The 15905-nt window shown below is 45.4% G+C and overlaps 1 protein-coding gene across 1 annotated transcript in view; it reads right to left on the minus strand.

The window, feature by feature from the left end:
- LOC129851335 (plasma membrane calcium-transporting ATPase 2-like) overlaps positions 1-15905 on the minus strand; it is a 229177-nt gene that overhangs the window by 107726 nt on the left and 105546 nt on the right. Inside the window, exons 5-6 of the mRNA XM_055917802.1 lie at positions 13126-13251; positions 4366-4494 (exon numbers count right to left, since the gene is read on the minus strand). Coding sequence (XP_055773777.1) covers positions 4366-4494; positions 13126-13251 — 255 coding nt within the window. The remainder of the gene's footprint in view (positions 1-4365; positions 4495-13125; positions 13252-15905) is intronic.

Here is a 15905-nt window from a genome sequence, read left to right on the forward strand (position 1 = left end):
TGATGTGGGACATTTGAAACTGTATTGGGGACGGTGGACGAGATTGGGTTTTCTGAGAGACTGAAGCCGGGTCGGTTACTGTTGGTTAGAGACAGGGAAGGTGTTGGGGTAGTTAGAGGGACAGGGAAGGGGTTGGGGTAGTTCAGTAGGGTAGTTAGAGGGACAGGGAAGGGGTTGGGGTAGTTCAGTAGGGTAGTTAGAGGGACAGGGAAGGGGTTGGGGTAGTTCAGTAGGGTAGTTAGAGGGACAGGGGAGGGGTTGGGGTAGTTCAGTAGGGTAGTTAGAGGGACAGGGACGTGGTTGGGGTAGTTCAGTAGGGTAGTTAGAGGGACAGGGAAGGGGTTGGGGTAGTTCAGTAGGGTAGTTAGAGGGACAGGGACGGGGTTGGGGTAGTTCAGTAGGGTAGTTAGAGGGACAGGGACGGGGTTTGGGTAGTTAGAGAGACAGGGAAGGGGTTGGGGTAGTTAGAGGGACAGGGAAGGGGTTGGGGTAGTTCAGTAGGGTAGTTAGAGGGACAGGGAAGGGGTTGGGGTAGTTAGAGGGACAGGGAAGGGGTAGTTCAGTAGGGTAGTTAGAGGGACAGGGAAGGGGTAGTTCAGAAGGGTAGTTAGATGGACAGGGGAGGGGTAGTTCAGAAGGGTAGTCAGAGGGACAGGGACGGGGTTGGGGTAGTTAGAGGGACAGGGACGGGGTTGGGGTAGTTAGAGGGACAGGACGGGGTTGGGGTAGTTAGAGGGACAGGGAAGGGGTTGGGGTAGTTCAGTAGGGTAGTTAGAGGGACAGGGAAGGGGTTGGGGTAGTTAGAGGGACAGGGAAGGGGTTGGGGTAGTTCAGTAGGGTAGTTAGAGGGACAGGGACGGGGTTGGGGTAGTTCAGTAGGGTAGTTAGAGGGACAGGGAAGGGGTTGGGGTAGTTAGAGGGACAGGGAAGGGGTTGGGGTAGTTAGAGGGACAGGGAAGGGGTTGGGGTAGTTAGAGGGACAGGGAAGGGGTTGGGGTAGTTAGAGGGACAGGGAAGGGGTTGGGGTAGTTCAGTAGGGTAGTTAGAGGGACAGGGAAGGGGTTGGGGTAGTTAGAGGGACAGGGAAGGGGTTGGGGTAGTTAGAGGGACAGGGAAGGGGTTGGGGTAGTTCAGTAGGGTAGTTAGAGGGACAGGGAAGGGGTTGGGGTAGTTCAGTAGGGTAGTTAGAGGGACAGGGAAGGGGTTGGGGTAGTTCAGTGGGGTAGTTAGAGGGACAGGGAAGGGGTTGGGGTAGTTCAGTAGGGTAGTTAGAGGGACAGGGACGGGGTTGGGGTAGTTCAGTAGGGTAGTTAGAGGGACAGGGAAGGGGTTGGGGTAGTTCAGTGGGGTCGTTAGAGGGACAGGGAAGGGGGTAGTTCAGTAGGGTAGTTAGAGGGACAGGGAAGGGGTAGTTCAGTAGGGTGGTTAGAGGGACAGGGAAGGGGTTGGGGTAGTTAGAGGGACAGGGAAGGGGTTGGGGTAGTTAGAGGGACAGGGAAGGGGTTGGGGTAGTTAGAGGGACAGGGAAGGGGTTGGGGTAGTTCAGTAGGGTAGTTAGAGGGACAGGGAAGGGGTTGGGGTAGTTAGAGGGACAGGGAAGGGGTTGGGGTAGTTCAGTAGGGTAGTTAGAGGGACAGGGACGGGGTTGGGGTAGTTCAGTAGGGTAGTTAGAGGGACAGGGAAGGGGTTGGGGTAGTTAGAGGGACAGGGAAGGGGTTGGGGTAGTTAGAGGGACAGGGAAGGGGTTGGGGTAGTTAGAGGGACAGGGAAGGGGTTGGGGTAGTTCAGTAGGGTAGTTAGAGGGACAGGGAAGGGGTTGGGGTAGTTAGAGGGACAGGGAAGGGGTTGGGGTAGTTAGAGGGACAGGGAAGGGGTTGGGGTAGTTCAGTAGGGTAGTTAGAGGGACAGGGAAGGGGTTGGGGTAGTTCAGTAGGGTAGTTAGAGGGACAGGGAAGGGGTTGGGGTAGTTCAGTGGGGTAGTTAGAGGGACAGGGAAGGTGTTGGGGTAGTTCAGTAGGGTAGTTAGAGGGACAGGGACGGGGTTGGGGTAGTTCAGTAGGGTAGTTAGAGGGACAGGGAAGGGGTTGGGGTAGTTCAGTGGGGTCGTTAGAGGGACAGGGAAGGGGGTAGTTCAGTAGGGTAGTTAGAGGGACAGGGAAGGGGTAGTTCAGTAGGGTAGTTAGAGGGACAGGGAAGGGGTTGGGGTAGTTAGAGGGACAGGGAAGGGGTTGGGGTAGTTAGAGGGACAGGGAAGGGGTTGGGGTAGTTAGAGGGACAGGGGAGGGGTTAGGGTAGTTAGAGGGACAGGGACGGGGTTGGGGTAGTTAGAGGGACAGGGAAGGGGTTGGGGTAGTTAGAGGGACAGGGGCGGGGTTGGGGTAGTTCAGTAGGGTAGTTAGAGGGACAGGGACGGGGTTGGGGTAGTTAGAGGGACAGGGAAGGGGTTGGGGTAGTTAGAGGGACAGGGAAGGGGTTGGGGTAGTTAGAGGGACGGGGGAGGGGTAGTTCAGTAGGGTAGTTAGAGGGACAGGGAAGGGGTAGTTCATTAGGGTAGTTAGAGGGACAGGGAAGGGGTTGGGGTAGTTAGAGGGACAGGGAAGGGGTTGGGGTAGTTAGAGGGACAGGGAAGGGGTTGGGGTAGTTAGAGGGACAGGGAAGGGGTTGGGGTAGTTAGAGGGACAGGGAAGGGGTTGGGGTAGTTAGAGGGACAGGGACGGGGTTGGGGTTGTTCAGTAGGGTAGTTAGAGGGACAGGGACGGGGTTGGGGTAGTTCAGTAGGGTAGTTAGAGGGACAGGGACGGGGTTGGGGTAGTTCAGTAGGGTAGTTAGAGGGACAGGGAAGGGGTTGGGGTAGTTAGAGGGACAGGGAAGGGGTTGGGGTAGTTAGAGGGACAGGGAAGGGGTTGGGGTAGTTAGAGGGACAGGGACGGGGTTGGGGTAGTTCAGTAGGGTAGTTAGAGGGACAGGGAAGGGGTTGGGGTAGTTAGAGGGACAGGGAAGGGGTTGGGGTAGTTAGAGTTACGGGGGAGGGGTAGTTCAGTAGGGTAGTTAGAGGGACAGGGAAGGGGTAGTTCATTAGGGTAGTTAGAGGGACAGGGAAGGGGTTGGGGTAGTTAGAGGGACAGGGAAGGGGTTGGGGTAGTTAGAGGGACAGGGACGGGGTTGGGGTTGTTCAGTAGGGTAGTTAGAGGGACAGGGACGGGGTTGGGGTAGTTCAGTAGGGTAGTTAGAGGGACAGGGACGGGGTTGGGGTAGTTCAGTAGGGTAGTTAGAGGGACAGGGACGGGGTTGGGGTAGTTCAGTAGGGTAGTTAGAGGGGGTCAGTGTTGGTCCTGGTGGGTATTGGATACAGGGGGACTGAGGGACGAGGGTCACAAAGAGAGATACTCTACCTGTGTTTTGTTGGCCATCCTCCACTGCCTCACCTGTGTGTTGGTTTATAGAACCATAGATAACAAGAGAGTAAGGAGACGAGTAACCATAGTAAGGAGACGAGAAGGACCCAGAGCTTAGAGTACAGCTGTCCACTTCCCACATCGGGCCACACCTACAGCAGCCAGTAGGCACATCATATACATAGGTCATTGTGTTTGGACAGAGTTGTTTTAGAGTAGCATCACCCTACCAAAGAGATTCAAACCTATCCAAGATGGACACTTTACCTCTACCAGGAAGTGCCATTTCATCAGTCAATAGTGGGAGCAGTTCTACCAGGAAGTGCCCTTTCATCAGTAAATAGTTGGAGCAGTTCTACCAGGAAGTGCCTTTCATCAGTCAATAGTTGGAGCAGTTCTACCAGGAAGTGCCATTTCATCAGTCAATAGTTGGAGCAGTTCTACCAGGAAGTGCCATTTCATCAGTCAATAGTTGGATCAGTTCTACCAGGAAGTGCCATTTCATCAGTCAATAGTTGGAGCAGTTCTACCAGGAAGTGCCATTTCATCAGTCAATAGTTGGAGCAGTTTAAGTAACTAATAATCTGAAAATAATAATAATAATAATAATAATAATAATATAATTAATGCTAATTATAATAATACTAATACTATTAATGATACTAATAATAATCTGAGTTTAAGTAACTAATAATCTGATGATAATAATAATAATAATTAATGATAAAAATACTAAATAATAATCTGATGATATTAATAATAATATGAATAATAATAATGATAATAGTAATAATAATAATAATGCTATTTATATACTAACGATATTAATAATAATATTAATACGGATAATAACAGTAATAATAATAATATTTATTATTATTATTAATAATATTATTATTATTATTAACAATAATTATATTTATAATAAAAAGAAGTGACACCAAGGAAAGGAAGGGAGGGAGGGAGGTACCTTTCTTCTCCTTCTTCTCCTCCTCTACAGGTTCTCCGGCCCCCAGCAGTGTGAAGATGATGCCAGTCTGAGAGTTGACCCCCACAGCTGTTACCAGCATCCTGCCTGAACCCTCCATCACATGGGTACCTGTAGACAGACACACACACACACACACAAACAGGGAGATTATGAAACAGAGGGAATTAGTATATCCTGCATCAATGTATGATTGGCTGTCAAAGAGAAAAGAAAACTGTAAACCACACCAACACTCATAGACACACATTTACACAAAGATAACCAGGTGTCAGCTATGGATATGGGTATAAAGAGAGTAATTACATGATAGAGTTGACAGAAAGAGAGATTTACAGAGAGAGAGAGAGAGACAAAGAGAGACAGAGAGAGAGAGAGACAGAGAAAGAGAGAGACAGAGACAGAGACAGAGACAGAGACAGAGAGAGAGAGAGAGAGAGAGAGAGAGAGAGAGAGAGAGAGAGAGAGAGAGAAAGAGAGAGAGACAGAGAGAGAGAGAGAGTGAGAGAGAGAAAGAGAGAGAGAGAGAGAGAGAGAGAGAGAGAGAGAGAGAGAGAGAGAGAGAGAGAGAGAGAGAGAGAGAGTGAGAGAGAGTAAAAGAGAGAGAGAGAGAGAGAGAGAGAAAGAGACAGAGAAAGAGAGAGAGAGAGAGACAGAGAGAGAGAGAGAGAGAGAGAGAGAGAGAGAGAGAGAGAGAGAGAGATTATATACATATCATTCCTCCACCTACTTCTCACTATGAAAGTCATTACAGAGAACAATGCATATCAAGACACTGCATGCTTCTAATGGTTTTCTCTGTTAAAATAGAACTAACATCCCTGTTCTACCAATGAGGAGATGTCATTCAGCTGTGACTGGAATAATAGATATAGATACATAATACAATGGCTCTCCACATACTGCCTGGTAGCATGTAAACTATACAGGCCTGGTGTCTATAATAACACACTGCCTGGTAGCATGTAAACTATACAGGCCTGGTGTCTATAATAACACACTGCCTGGTAGCATATAAACTATACAGGCCTGGTGTCTATAATAACATACTGCCTGGTAGCATGTAAACTATACAGGCCTGGTGTCTATAATAACACACTGCCTGGTAGCATGTATACTATACAGGCCTGGTGTCTATAATAACATACTGCCTGGTAGCATGTAAACTATACAGGCCTGGTGTCTATAATAACATACTGCCTGGTAGCATGTAAACTATACAGGCCTGGTGTCTATAATAACACACTGCCTGGTAGCATGTAAACTATACAGGCCTGGTGTCTATAATAACATACTGCCTGGTAGCATGTAAACTATACAGGCCTGGTGTCTATAATAACATACTGCCTGGTAGCATGTAAACTATACAGGACTGGTGTCTATAATAACACACTGCCTGGTAGCATGTATATTATACAGGCCTGGTGTCTATAATAACATACTGCCTGGTAGCATGTAAACTATACAGGCCTGGTGTCTATAATAACATACCGCCTGGTAGCATGTAAACTATACAGGCCTGGTGTCTATAATAACACACTGCCTGGTAGCATGGTATACTATACAGGCCTGGTGTCTATAATAATACACTGCCTGGTAGCATGGTATACTATACAGGCCTGGTGTCTATAATAATACACTGCCTGGTAGCATGTATACTATACAGGCCTGGTGTCTATAATAACATACTGCCTGGTAGCATGTAAACTATAAAGGCCTGGTGTCTATAATAACACACTGCCTGGTAGCATGTAAACTATACAGGCCTGGTGTCTATAATAACACACTGCCTGGTAGCATATAAACTATACAGGCCTGGTGTCTATAATAACATACTGCCTGGTAGCATGTAAACTATACAGGCCTGGTGTCTATAATAACATACTGCCTGGTAGCATGTATACTATACAGGCCTGGTGTCTATAATAACATACTGCCTGGTAGCATGTAAACTATACAGGCCTGGTGTCTATAATAACATACTGCCTGGTAGCATGTAAACTATACAGGCCTGGTGTCTATAATAACACACTGCCTGGTAGCATGTAAACTATACAGGCCTGGTGTCTATAATAACATACTGCCTGGTAGCATGTAAACTATACAGGCCTGGTGTCTATAATAACATACTGCCTGGTAGCATGTAAACTATACAGGACTGGTGTCTATAATAACACACTGCCTGGTAGCATGTATATTATACAGGCCTGGTGTCTATAATAACATACTGCCTGGTAGCATGTAAACTATACAGGCCTGGTGTCTATAATAACATACCGTCTGGTAGCATGTAAACTATACAGGCCTGGTGTCTATAATAACACACTGCCTGGTAGCATGGTATACTATACAGGCCTGGTGTCTATAATAATACACTGCCTGGTAGCATGGTATACTATACAGGCCTGGTGTCTATAATAATACACTGCCTGGTAGCATGTATACTATACAGGCCTGGTGTCTATAATAACATACTGCCTGGTAGCATGTAAACTATAAAGGCCTGGTGTCTATAATAACACACTGCCTGGTAGCATGTAAACTATACAGGCCTGGTGTCTATAATAACACACTGCCTGGTAGCATGTATACTATACAGGCCTGGTGTCTATAATAACACACTGCCTGGTAGCATGTAAACTATACAGGCCTGGTGTCTATAATAACATACTGCCTGGTAGCATGTAAACTATCCAGGCCTGGTGTCTATTTCCCCATACTGCCTGGTAGCATGTATACTATACAGGCCTGGTGTCTATAATAACACACTGCCTGGTAGCATGTAAAATATACAGGCCTGGTGTCTATAATAACATACTGCCTGGTAGCATGTAAACTATACAGGCCTGGTGTCTATAATAACACACTGCCTGGTAGCATGTAAACTATACAGGCCTGGTGTCTATAATAACATACTGCCTGGTAGCATGTAAACTATACAGGCCTGGTGTCTATAATAACACACTGCCTGGTAGCATGTTTACTATACAGGCCTGGTGTCTATAATAACATACTGCCTGGTAGCATGTAAACTATACAGGCCTGGTGTCTATAATAACATACTGCCTGGTAGCATGTATACTATACAGGCCTGGTGTCTATAATAACACACTGCCTGGTAGCATGTAAACTATACAGGCCTGGTGTCTATAGTAACATACTGCCTGGTAGCATGTAAACTATACAGGCCTGGTGTCTATAATAACATACTGCCTGGTAGCATGTATACTATACAGGCCTGGTGTCTATAATAACATACTGCCTGGTAGCATGTAAACTATACAGGCCTGGTGTCTATAATAACACACTGCCTGGTAGCATGTAAACTATACAGGCCTGGTGTCTATAATAACATACTGCCTGGTAGCATGTAAACTATACAGGCCTGGTGTCTATAATAACATACTGCCTGGTAGCATGTATACTATACAGGCCTGGTGTCTATAATAACACACGGCCTGGTAGCATGTAAACTATACAGGCCTGTTGTCTATTTCACCATACTGCCTGGTAGCATGTTTACTATACAGGCCTGGTGTCTATAATAACATACTGCCTGGTAGCATGTAAACTATACAGGCCTGGTGTCTATAATAACACACTGCCTGGTAGCATGTAAACTATACAGGCCTGTTGTCTATTTCACCATACTGCCTGGTAGCATGTAAACTATACAGGCCTGGTGTCTATAATAACATACTGCCTGGTAGCATGTATACTATACAGGCCTGGTGTCTATAATAATACACTGCCTGGTAGCATGGTATACTATACAGGCCTGGTGTCTATAATAATACACTGCCTGGTAGCATGTATACTATACAGGCCTGGTGTCTATAATAACATACTGCCTGGTAGCATGTAAACTATACAGGCCTGGTGTCTATAATAACACACTGCCTGGTAGCATGTAAACTATACAGGCCTGGTGTCTATAATAACACACTGCCTGGTAGCATGTATACTATACAGGCCTGGTGTCTATAATAACACACTGCCTGGTAGCATGTAAACTATACAGGCCTGGTGTCTATAATAACATACTGCCTGGTAGCATGTAAACTATACAGGCCTGGTGTCTATTTCCCCATACTGCCTGGTAGCATGTATACTATACATGCCTGGTGTCTATGATAACACACTGCCTGGTAGCATGTAAACTATACAGGCCTGGTGTCTATAATAACATACTGCCTGGTAGCATGTAAACTATACAGGCCTGGTGTCTATAATAACACACTGCCAGGTAGCATGTAAACTATACAGGCCTGGTGTCTATAATAACATACTGCCTGGTAGCATGTAAACTATACAGGCCTGGTGTCTATAATAACACACTGCCTGGTAGCATGTTTACTATACAGGCCTGGTGTCTATAATAACATACTGCCTGGTAGCATGTAAACTATACAGGCCTGGTGTCTATAATAACATACTGCCTGGTAGCATGTATACTATACAGGCCTGGTGTCTATAATAACACACTGCCTGGTAGCATGTAAACTATACAGGCCTGGTGTCTATAGTAACATACTGCCTGGTAGCATGTAAACTATACAGGCCTGGTGTCTATAATAACATACTGCCTGGTAGCATGTATACTATACAGGCCTGGTGTCTATAATAACATACTGCCTGGTAGCATGTAAACTATACAGGCCTGGTGTCTATAATAACACACTGCCTGGTAGCATGTAAACTATACAGGCCTGGTGTCTATAATAACATACTGCCTGGTAGCTTGTAAACTATACAGGCCTGGTGTCTATAATAACATACTGCCTGGTAGCATGTATACTATACAGGCCTGGTGTCTATAATAACACACTGCCTGGTAGCATGTAAACTATACAGGCCTGTTGTCTATTTCACCATACTGCCTGGTAGCATGTTTACTATACAGGCCTGGTGTCTATAATAACATACTGCCTGGTAGCATGTAAACTATACAGGCCTGGTGTCTATAATAACATACTGCCTGGTAGCATGTATACTATACAGGCCTGGTGTCTATAATAATACACTGCCTGGTAGCATGGTATACTATACAGGCCTGGTGTCTATAATAATACACTGCCTGGTAGCATGTATACTATACAGGCCTGGTGTCTATAATAACACACTGCCTGGTAGCATGTAAACTATACAGGCCTGGTGTGTATAATAACATACTGCCTGGTAGCATGTAAACTATACAGGCCTGGTGTCTATTTCCCCATACTGCCTGGTAGCATGTATACTATACAGGCCTGGTGTCTATAATAACACACTGCCTGGTAGCATGTAAACTATACAGGCCTGGTGTCTATAATAACATACTGCCTGGTAGCATGTAAACTATACAGGCCTGGTGTCTATAATAACACACTGCCTGGTAGCATGTAAACTATACAGGCCTGGTGTCTATAATAACATACTGCCTGGTAGCATGTAAACTATACAGGCCTGGTGTCTATAATAACACACTGCCTGGTAGCATGTAAACTATACAGGCCTGGTGTCTATAGTAACATACTGCCTGGTAGCATGTAAACTATACAGGCCTGGTGTCTATAATAACATACTGCCTGGTAGCATGTATACTATACAGGCCTGTTGTCTATAATAACATACTGCCTGGTAGCATGTAAACTATACAGGCCTGGTGTCTATAATAACACACTGCCTGGTAGCATGTAAACTATACAGGCCTGGTGTCTATAATAACATACTGCCTGGTAGCATGTAAACTATACAGGCCTGGTGTCTATAATAACATACTGCCTGGTAGCATGTATACTATACAGGCCTGGTGTCTATAATAACACACTGCCTGGTAGCATGTATACTATACAGGCCTGTTGTCTATTTCACCATACTGCCTGGTAGCATGTTTACTATACAGGCCTGGTGTCTATAATAACATACTGCCTGGTAGCATGTAAACTATACAGGCCTGGTGTCTATAATAACATACTGCCTGGTAGCATGTATACTATACAGGCCTGGTGTCTATAATAACATACTGCCTGGTAGCATGTAAACTATACAGGCCTGGTGTCTATAATAACACACTGCCTGGTAGCATGTATACTATACAGGCCTGGTGTCTATAATAACACACTGCCTGGTAGCATGTAAACTATACAGGCCTGGTGTCTATAATAACATACTGCCTGGTAGCATGTAAACTATACAGGCCTGGTGTCTATAATAACACACTGCCTGGTAGCATGTATATTATACAGGCCTGGTGTCTATAATAACATACTGCCTGGTAGCATGTATACTATACAAGCCTGGTGTCTATAATAACATACTGCCTGGTAGCATGTATACTATACAGGCCTGGTGTCTATAATAACATACTGCCTGGTAGCATGTATACTATACAGGCCTGGTGTCTATAATAACATACTGCCTGGTAGCATGTATACTATACAGGCCTGGTGTCTATAATAACATACTGCCTGGTAGCATGTATACTATACAAGCCTGGTGTCTATAATAACATACTGCCTGGTAGCATGTATACTATACAGGCCTGGTGTCTATAATAACATACTGCCTGGTAGCATGTATACTATACAGGCCTGGTGTCTATAATAACATACTGCCTGGTAGCATGTATACTATACAGGCCTGGTGTCTATAATAACATACTGCCTGGTAGCATTTAAACTATACAGGCCTGGTGTCTATAATAACATACTGCCTGGTAGCATGTAAACTATACAGGCCTGGTGTCTATAATAACATACTGCCTGGTAGCATGTAAACTATACAGGCCTGGTGTCTATAATAACACACTGCCTGGTAGCATGTAAACTATACAGGCCTGGTGTCTATAATAACACACTGCCTGGTAGCATGTAAACTATACAGGCCTGGTGTCTATTTCCCCATACTGCCTGGTAGCATGTATACTATACAGGCCTGGTGTCTATAATAACACACTGCCTGGTAGCATGTAAACTATACAGGCCTGGTGTCTATAATAACATACTGCCTGGTAGCATGTAAACTATACAGGCCTGGTGTCTATAATAACACACTGCCTGGTAGCATGTAAACTATACAGGCCTGGTGTCTATAATAACATACTGCCTGGTAGCATGTAAACTATACAGGCCTGGTGTCTATAATAACACACTGCCTGGTAGCACGTTTACTATACAGGCCTGGTGTCTATAATAACATACTGCCTGGTAGCATGTAAACTATACAGGCCTGGTGTCTATAATAACATACTGCCTGGTAGCATGTATACTATACAGGCCTGGTGTCTATAATAACACACTGCCTGGTAGCATGTAAACTATACAGGCCTGGTGTCTATAGTAACATACTGCCTGGTAGCATGTAAACTATACAGGCCTGGTGTCTATAATAACATACTGCCTGGTAGCATGTATACTATACAGGCCTGTTGTCTATAATAACATACTGCCTGGTAGCATGTAAACTATACAGGCCTGGTGTCTATAATAACACACTGCCTGGTAGCATGTAAACTATACAGGCCTGGTGTCTATAATAACATACTGCCTGGTAGCATGTAAACTATACAGGCCTGGTGTCTATAATAACATACTGCCTGGTAGCATGTATACTATACAGGCCTGGTGTCTATAATAACACACTGCCTGGTAGCATGTATACTATACAGGCCTGTTGTCTATTTCACCATACTGCCTGGTAGCATGTTTACTATACAGGCCTGGTGTCTATAATAACATACTGCCTGGTAGCATGTAAACTATACAGGCCTGGTGTCTATAATAACATACTGCCTGGTAGCATGTATACTATACAGGCCTGGTGTCTATAATAACATACTGCCTGGTAGCATGTAAACTATACAGGCCTGGTGTCTATAATAACACACTGCCTGGTAGCATGTATACTATACAGGCCTGGTGTCTATAATAACATACTGCCTGGTAGCATGTAAACTATACAGGCCTGGTGTCTATAATAACATACTGCCTGGTAGCATGTAAACTATACAGGCCTGGTGTCTATAATAACACACTGCCTGGTAGCATGTATATTATACAGGCCTGGTGTCTATAATAACATACTGCCTGGTAGCATGTATACTATACAAGCCTGGTGTCTATAATAACATACTGCCTGGTAGCATGTATACTATACAGGCCTGGTGTCTATAATAACATACTGCCTGGTAGCATGTATACTATACAGGCCTGGTGTCTATAATAACATACTGCCTGGTAGCATGTATACTATACAGGCCTGGTGTCTATAATAACATACTGCCTGGTAGCATTTAAACTATACAGGCCTGGTGTCTATAATAACATACTGCCTGGTAGCATGTAAACTATACAGGCCTGGTGTCTATAATAACATACTGCCTGGTAGCATGTAAACTATACAGGCCTGGTGTCTATAATAACATACTGCCTGGTAGCATGTATACTATACAGGCCTGGTGTCTATAATAACATACTGCCTGGTAGCATTTAAACTATACAGGCCTGGTGTCTATAATAACATACTGCCTGGTAGCATGTAAACTATACAGGCCTGGTGTCTATTTTTACCAATGTCTCGGCACTATTCATCAGTTTATGGACAACCCAGAACAGTACAGCACATATTGTACTATACGTGCCTAGGTGCAGTGCTTGTTTGTGTATGAGTGCACGTGTGTGTGTGTGTGTGTGTGTGTGTGTGTGTGTGTGTGTGTGTGTGTGTGTGTGTGCGTGCGTGCGTGCGTGCGTGTGTGTCACTGACCAGACAGCAGCATGGGGTCCTTATCAGCGTCTTTCTTGACGTGATCCGACTCTCCTGTTAGTGAACTCTCGTCTATCTTCAGATCGTTCCCCTGTATCAACACTCCATCCGCTGGAAGCAGGTCACCTGAAACACAACAGCTGTTTTAACAACCAAAAAGCTATTTAAGATGTTTTTTTTGTTGTCACATACGCCAGATAGGTGCAGTGAAATGTGTTGTTTTACAGGGTCAGGCAGACATTTTCTCCACTTTTCTCCAAATGTTACATTTTAAAGTTGCTCCAACCTTTGAGGACAGAACGTAAATGGTGTGCCTTTCACTGGGATTGAACACGTGAGCCTGGAGTTTGAGGATTACGCCCATCTGCCACCCCGTTCACAACACACTAGCAACACCCAACCCTACTGGATGGTAATAGCACTCACCGTTGCCCCTAGTGGCTACGTCTTGTACTCAGGCACACAGCTCCCTCATGAGTTACAGGCGCAGAGACACAACTCTATAGTTAAGGGATTCATTCCGACTGGTTAATAAGGGTTAAGGTTTGGGATAAGACACAACTCTACAGTTAAGGGATTCATTCCGACTGGGTTAAGGGTTAAGGTTTGGGATATGGTTCATTAACTGGCTCAGAACAGGGCAGCACTGCTGGCCCTTGGATGTACACAGAGAGCTAACATTAATAATATGCATGTAAATCTCTCCTGGCTCAAAGTGGAGGAGAGATTGACTTCATCACTACTTGTTTTTTGTAAGATGTGTTGACAAGCTGAATGTACCGAGCCGTCTGTTTAAAATATTACATAGCACACAGCTCAGACACGTCCAGAACAGACTATGGATGGAGCACAGTACTACATAGAGCCATGACTACATGGAACTCTATTCCACATCAAGAAAAACAGATAGAAATACACCTTATGGAACAGCGGGGACTGTGAAGACACACACACACACACACACACACACACACACACACACACACACACACACACACACACACACACACACACACACACACACACACACACACACACACACACACACACACACACACACACACACACACACACACACTCTACACACACACACATAGAAAACACATTGTATGGTGGTATTATACATGTTGTATTGTAGATGTACAGTGGTGTAATAATTTTATATAATGTACTGTTTTATATTTTGTTTTATGTCTAATGTAAGTAGTGTCTTAATGTGTTTGGACCCCAGGAAGAGTAGCTGCTGCCTTGGCAGGAACTAATGGGGATCCATAATAAACCCCAGGAAGAGTAGCTGCTGCCTTGGCAGGAACTAATGGGGATCCATAATAAACCCCAGGAAGAGTAGCTGCTGACTCGGCAGGAACTAATGGGGATCCATAATAAACCCCAGGAAGAGTAGCTGATGCCTTGGCAGGAACTAATGGGGATCCATAATAAACCCCAGGAAGAGTAGCTGCTGCCTTGACAGGAACTAATGGGGATCCATAATAAACCCCAGGAAGAGTAGCTGCTGACTCGGCAGGAACTAATGGGGATCCATAATAAACCCCAGGAAGAGTAGCTGCTGCCTTGGCAGGAACTAATGGGGATCCACAATAAACCCCAGGAAGAGTAGCTGCTGCCTTGGCAGGAAGTAATGGGGATCCATAATAAACCCCAGGAAGAGTAGCTGCTGCCTTGGCAGGAACTAATGGGGATCCATAATAAACCCCAGGAAGAGTAGCTGCTGCCTTGACAGGAAGTAATGGAGATCCATAATAAACTCCAGGAAGAGTAGCTGCTGCCTTGGCAGGAACTAATGGGGATCCATAATAAACCCCAGGAAGAGTAGCTGCTGACTCGGCAGGAACTAATGGGGATCCATAATAAACCCCAGGAAGAGTAGCTGATGCCTTGGCAGGAACTAATGGGGATCCATAATAAACCCCAGGAAGAGTAGCTGCTGCCTTGACAGGAACTAATGGGGATCCATAATAAACCCCAGCAAGAGTAGCTGCTGACTCGGCAGGCACTAATGGGGATCCATAATAAACCCCAGGAAGAGTAGCTGCTGCCTTGGCAGGAACTAATGGGGATCCATAATAAACCCCAGGAAGAGTAGCTGCTGCCTTGACAGGAAGTAATGGGGATCCATAATAAACCCCAGGAAGAGTAGCTGCTGCCTTGGCAGGCACTAATGGGGATCCATAATAAACCCCAGGAAGAGTAGCTGCTGCCTTGGCAGGAAGTAATGGGGATCCATAATAAACCCCAGGAAGAGTAGCTGCTGCCTTGACAGGAAGTAATGGGGATCCATAATAAACCCCAGGAAGAGTAGCTGCTGCCTTGGCAGGAACTAATGGGGATCCATAATAAACCCCAGGAAGAGTAGCTGCTGCCTTGACAGGAACTAATGGGGATCCATAATAAACCCCAGGAAGAGTAGCTGCTGCCTTGGCAGGAACTAATGGGGATCCATAATAAACCCCAGGAAGAGTAGCTGCTGCCTTGACAGGAACTAATGGGGATCCATAATAAACCCCAGGAAGAGTAGCTGCTGCCTTGGCAGGAACTAATGGGGATCCATAATAAACCCCAGGAAGAGTAGCCGCTGCTTTGGCAGGAACTAATGGGGATCAATAATAAACCCCAGGAAGAGTAGCCGCTGCCTTGGCAGGAACTAATGGGGATCAATAATAAACCCCAGGAAGAGTAGCCGCTGCCTTGGCAGGAACTAATGGGGATGCATGATAAACCCCAGGAAGAGTAGCTTCTGCCTTGGCAGGAAGTAATGGGGA

The sequence above is a fragment of the Salvelinus fontinalis genome, chromosome 3 (genome assembly GCF_029448725.1).
Source record: "Salvelinus fontinalis isolate EN_2023a chromosome 3, ASM2944872v1, whole genome shotgun sequence".
Taxonomy (NCBI): domain Eukaryota; kingdom Metazoa; phylum Chordata; class Actinopteri; order Salmoniformes; family Salmonidae; genus Salvelinus; species Salvelinus fontinalis.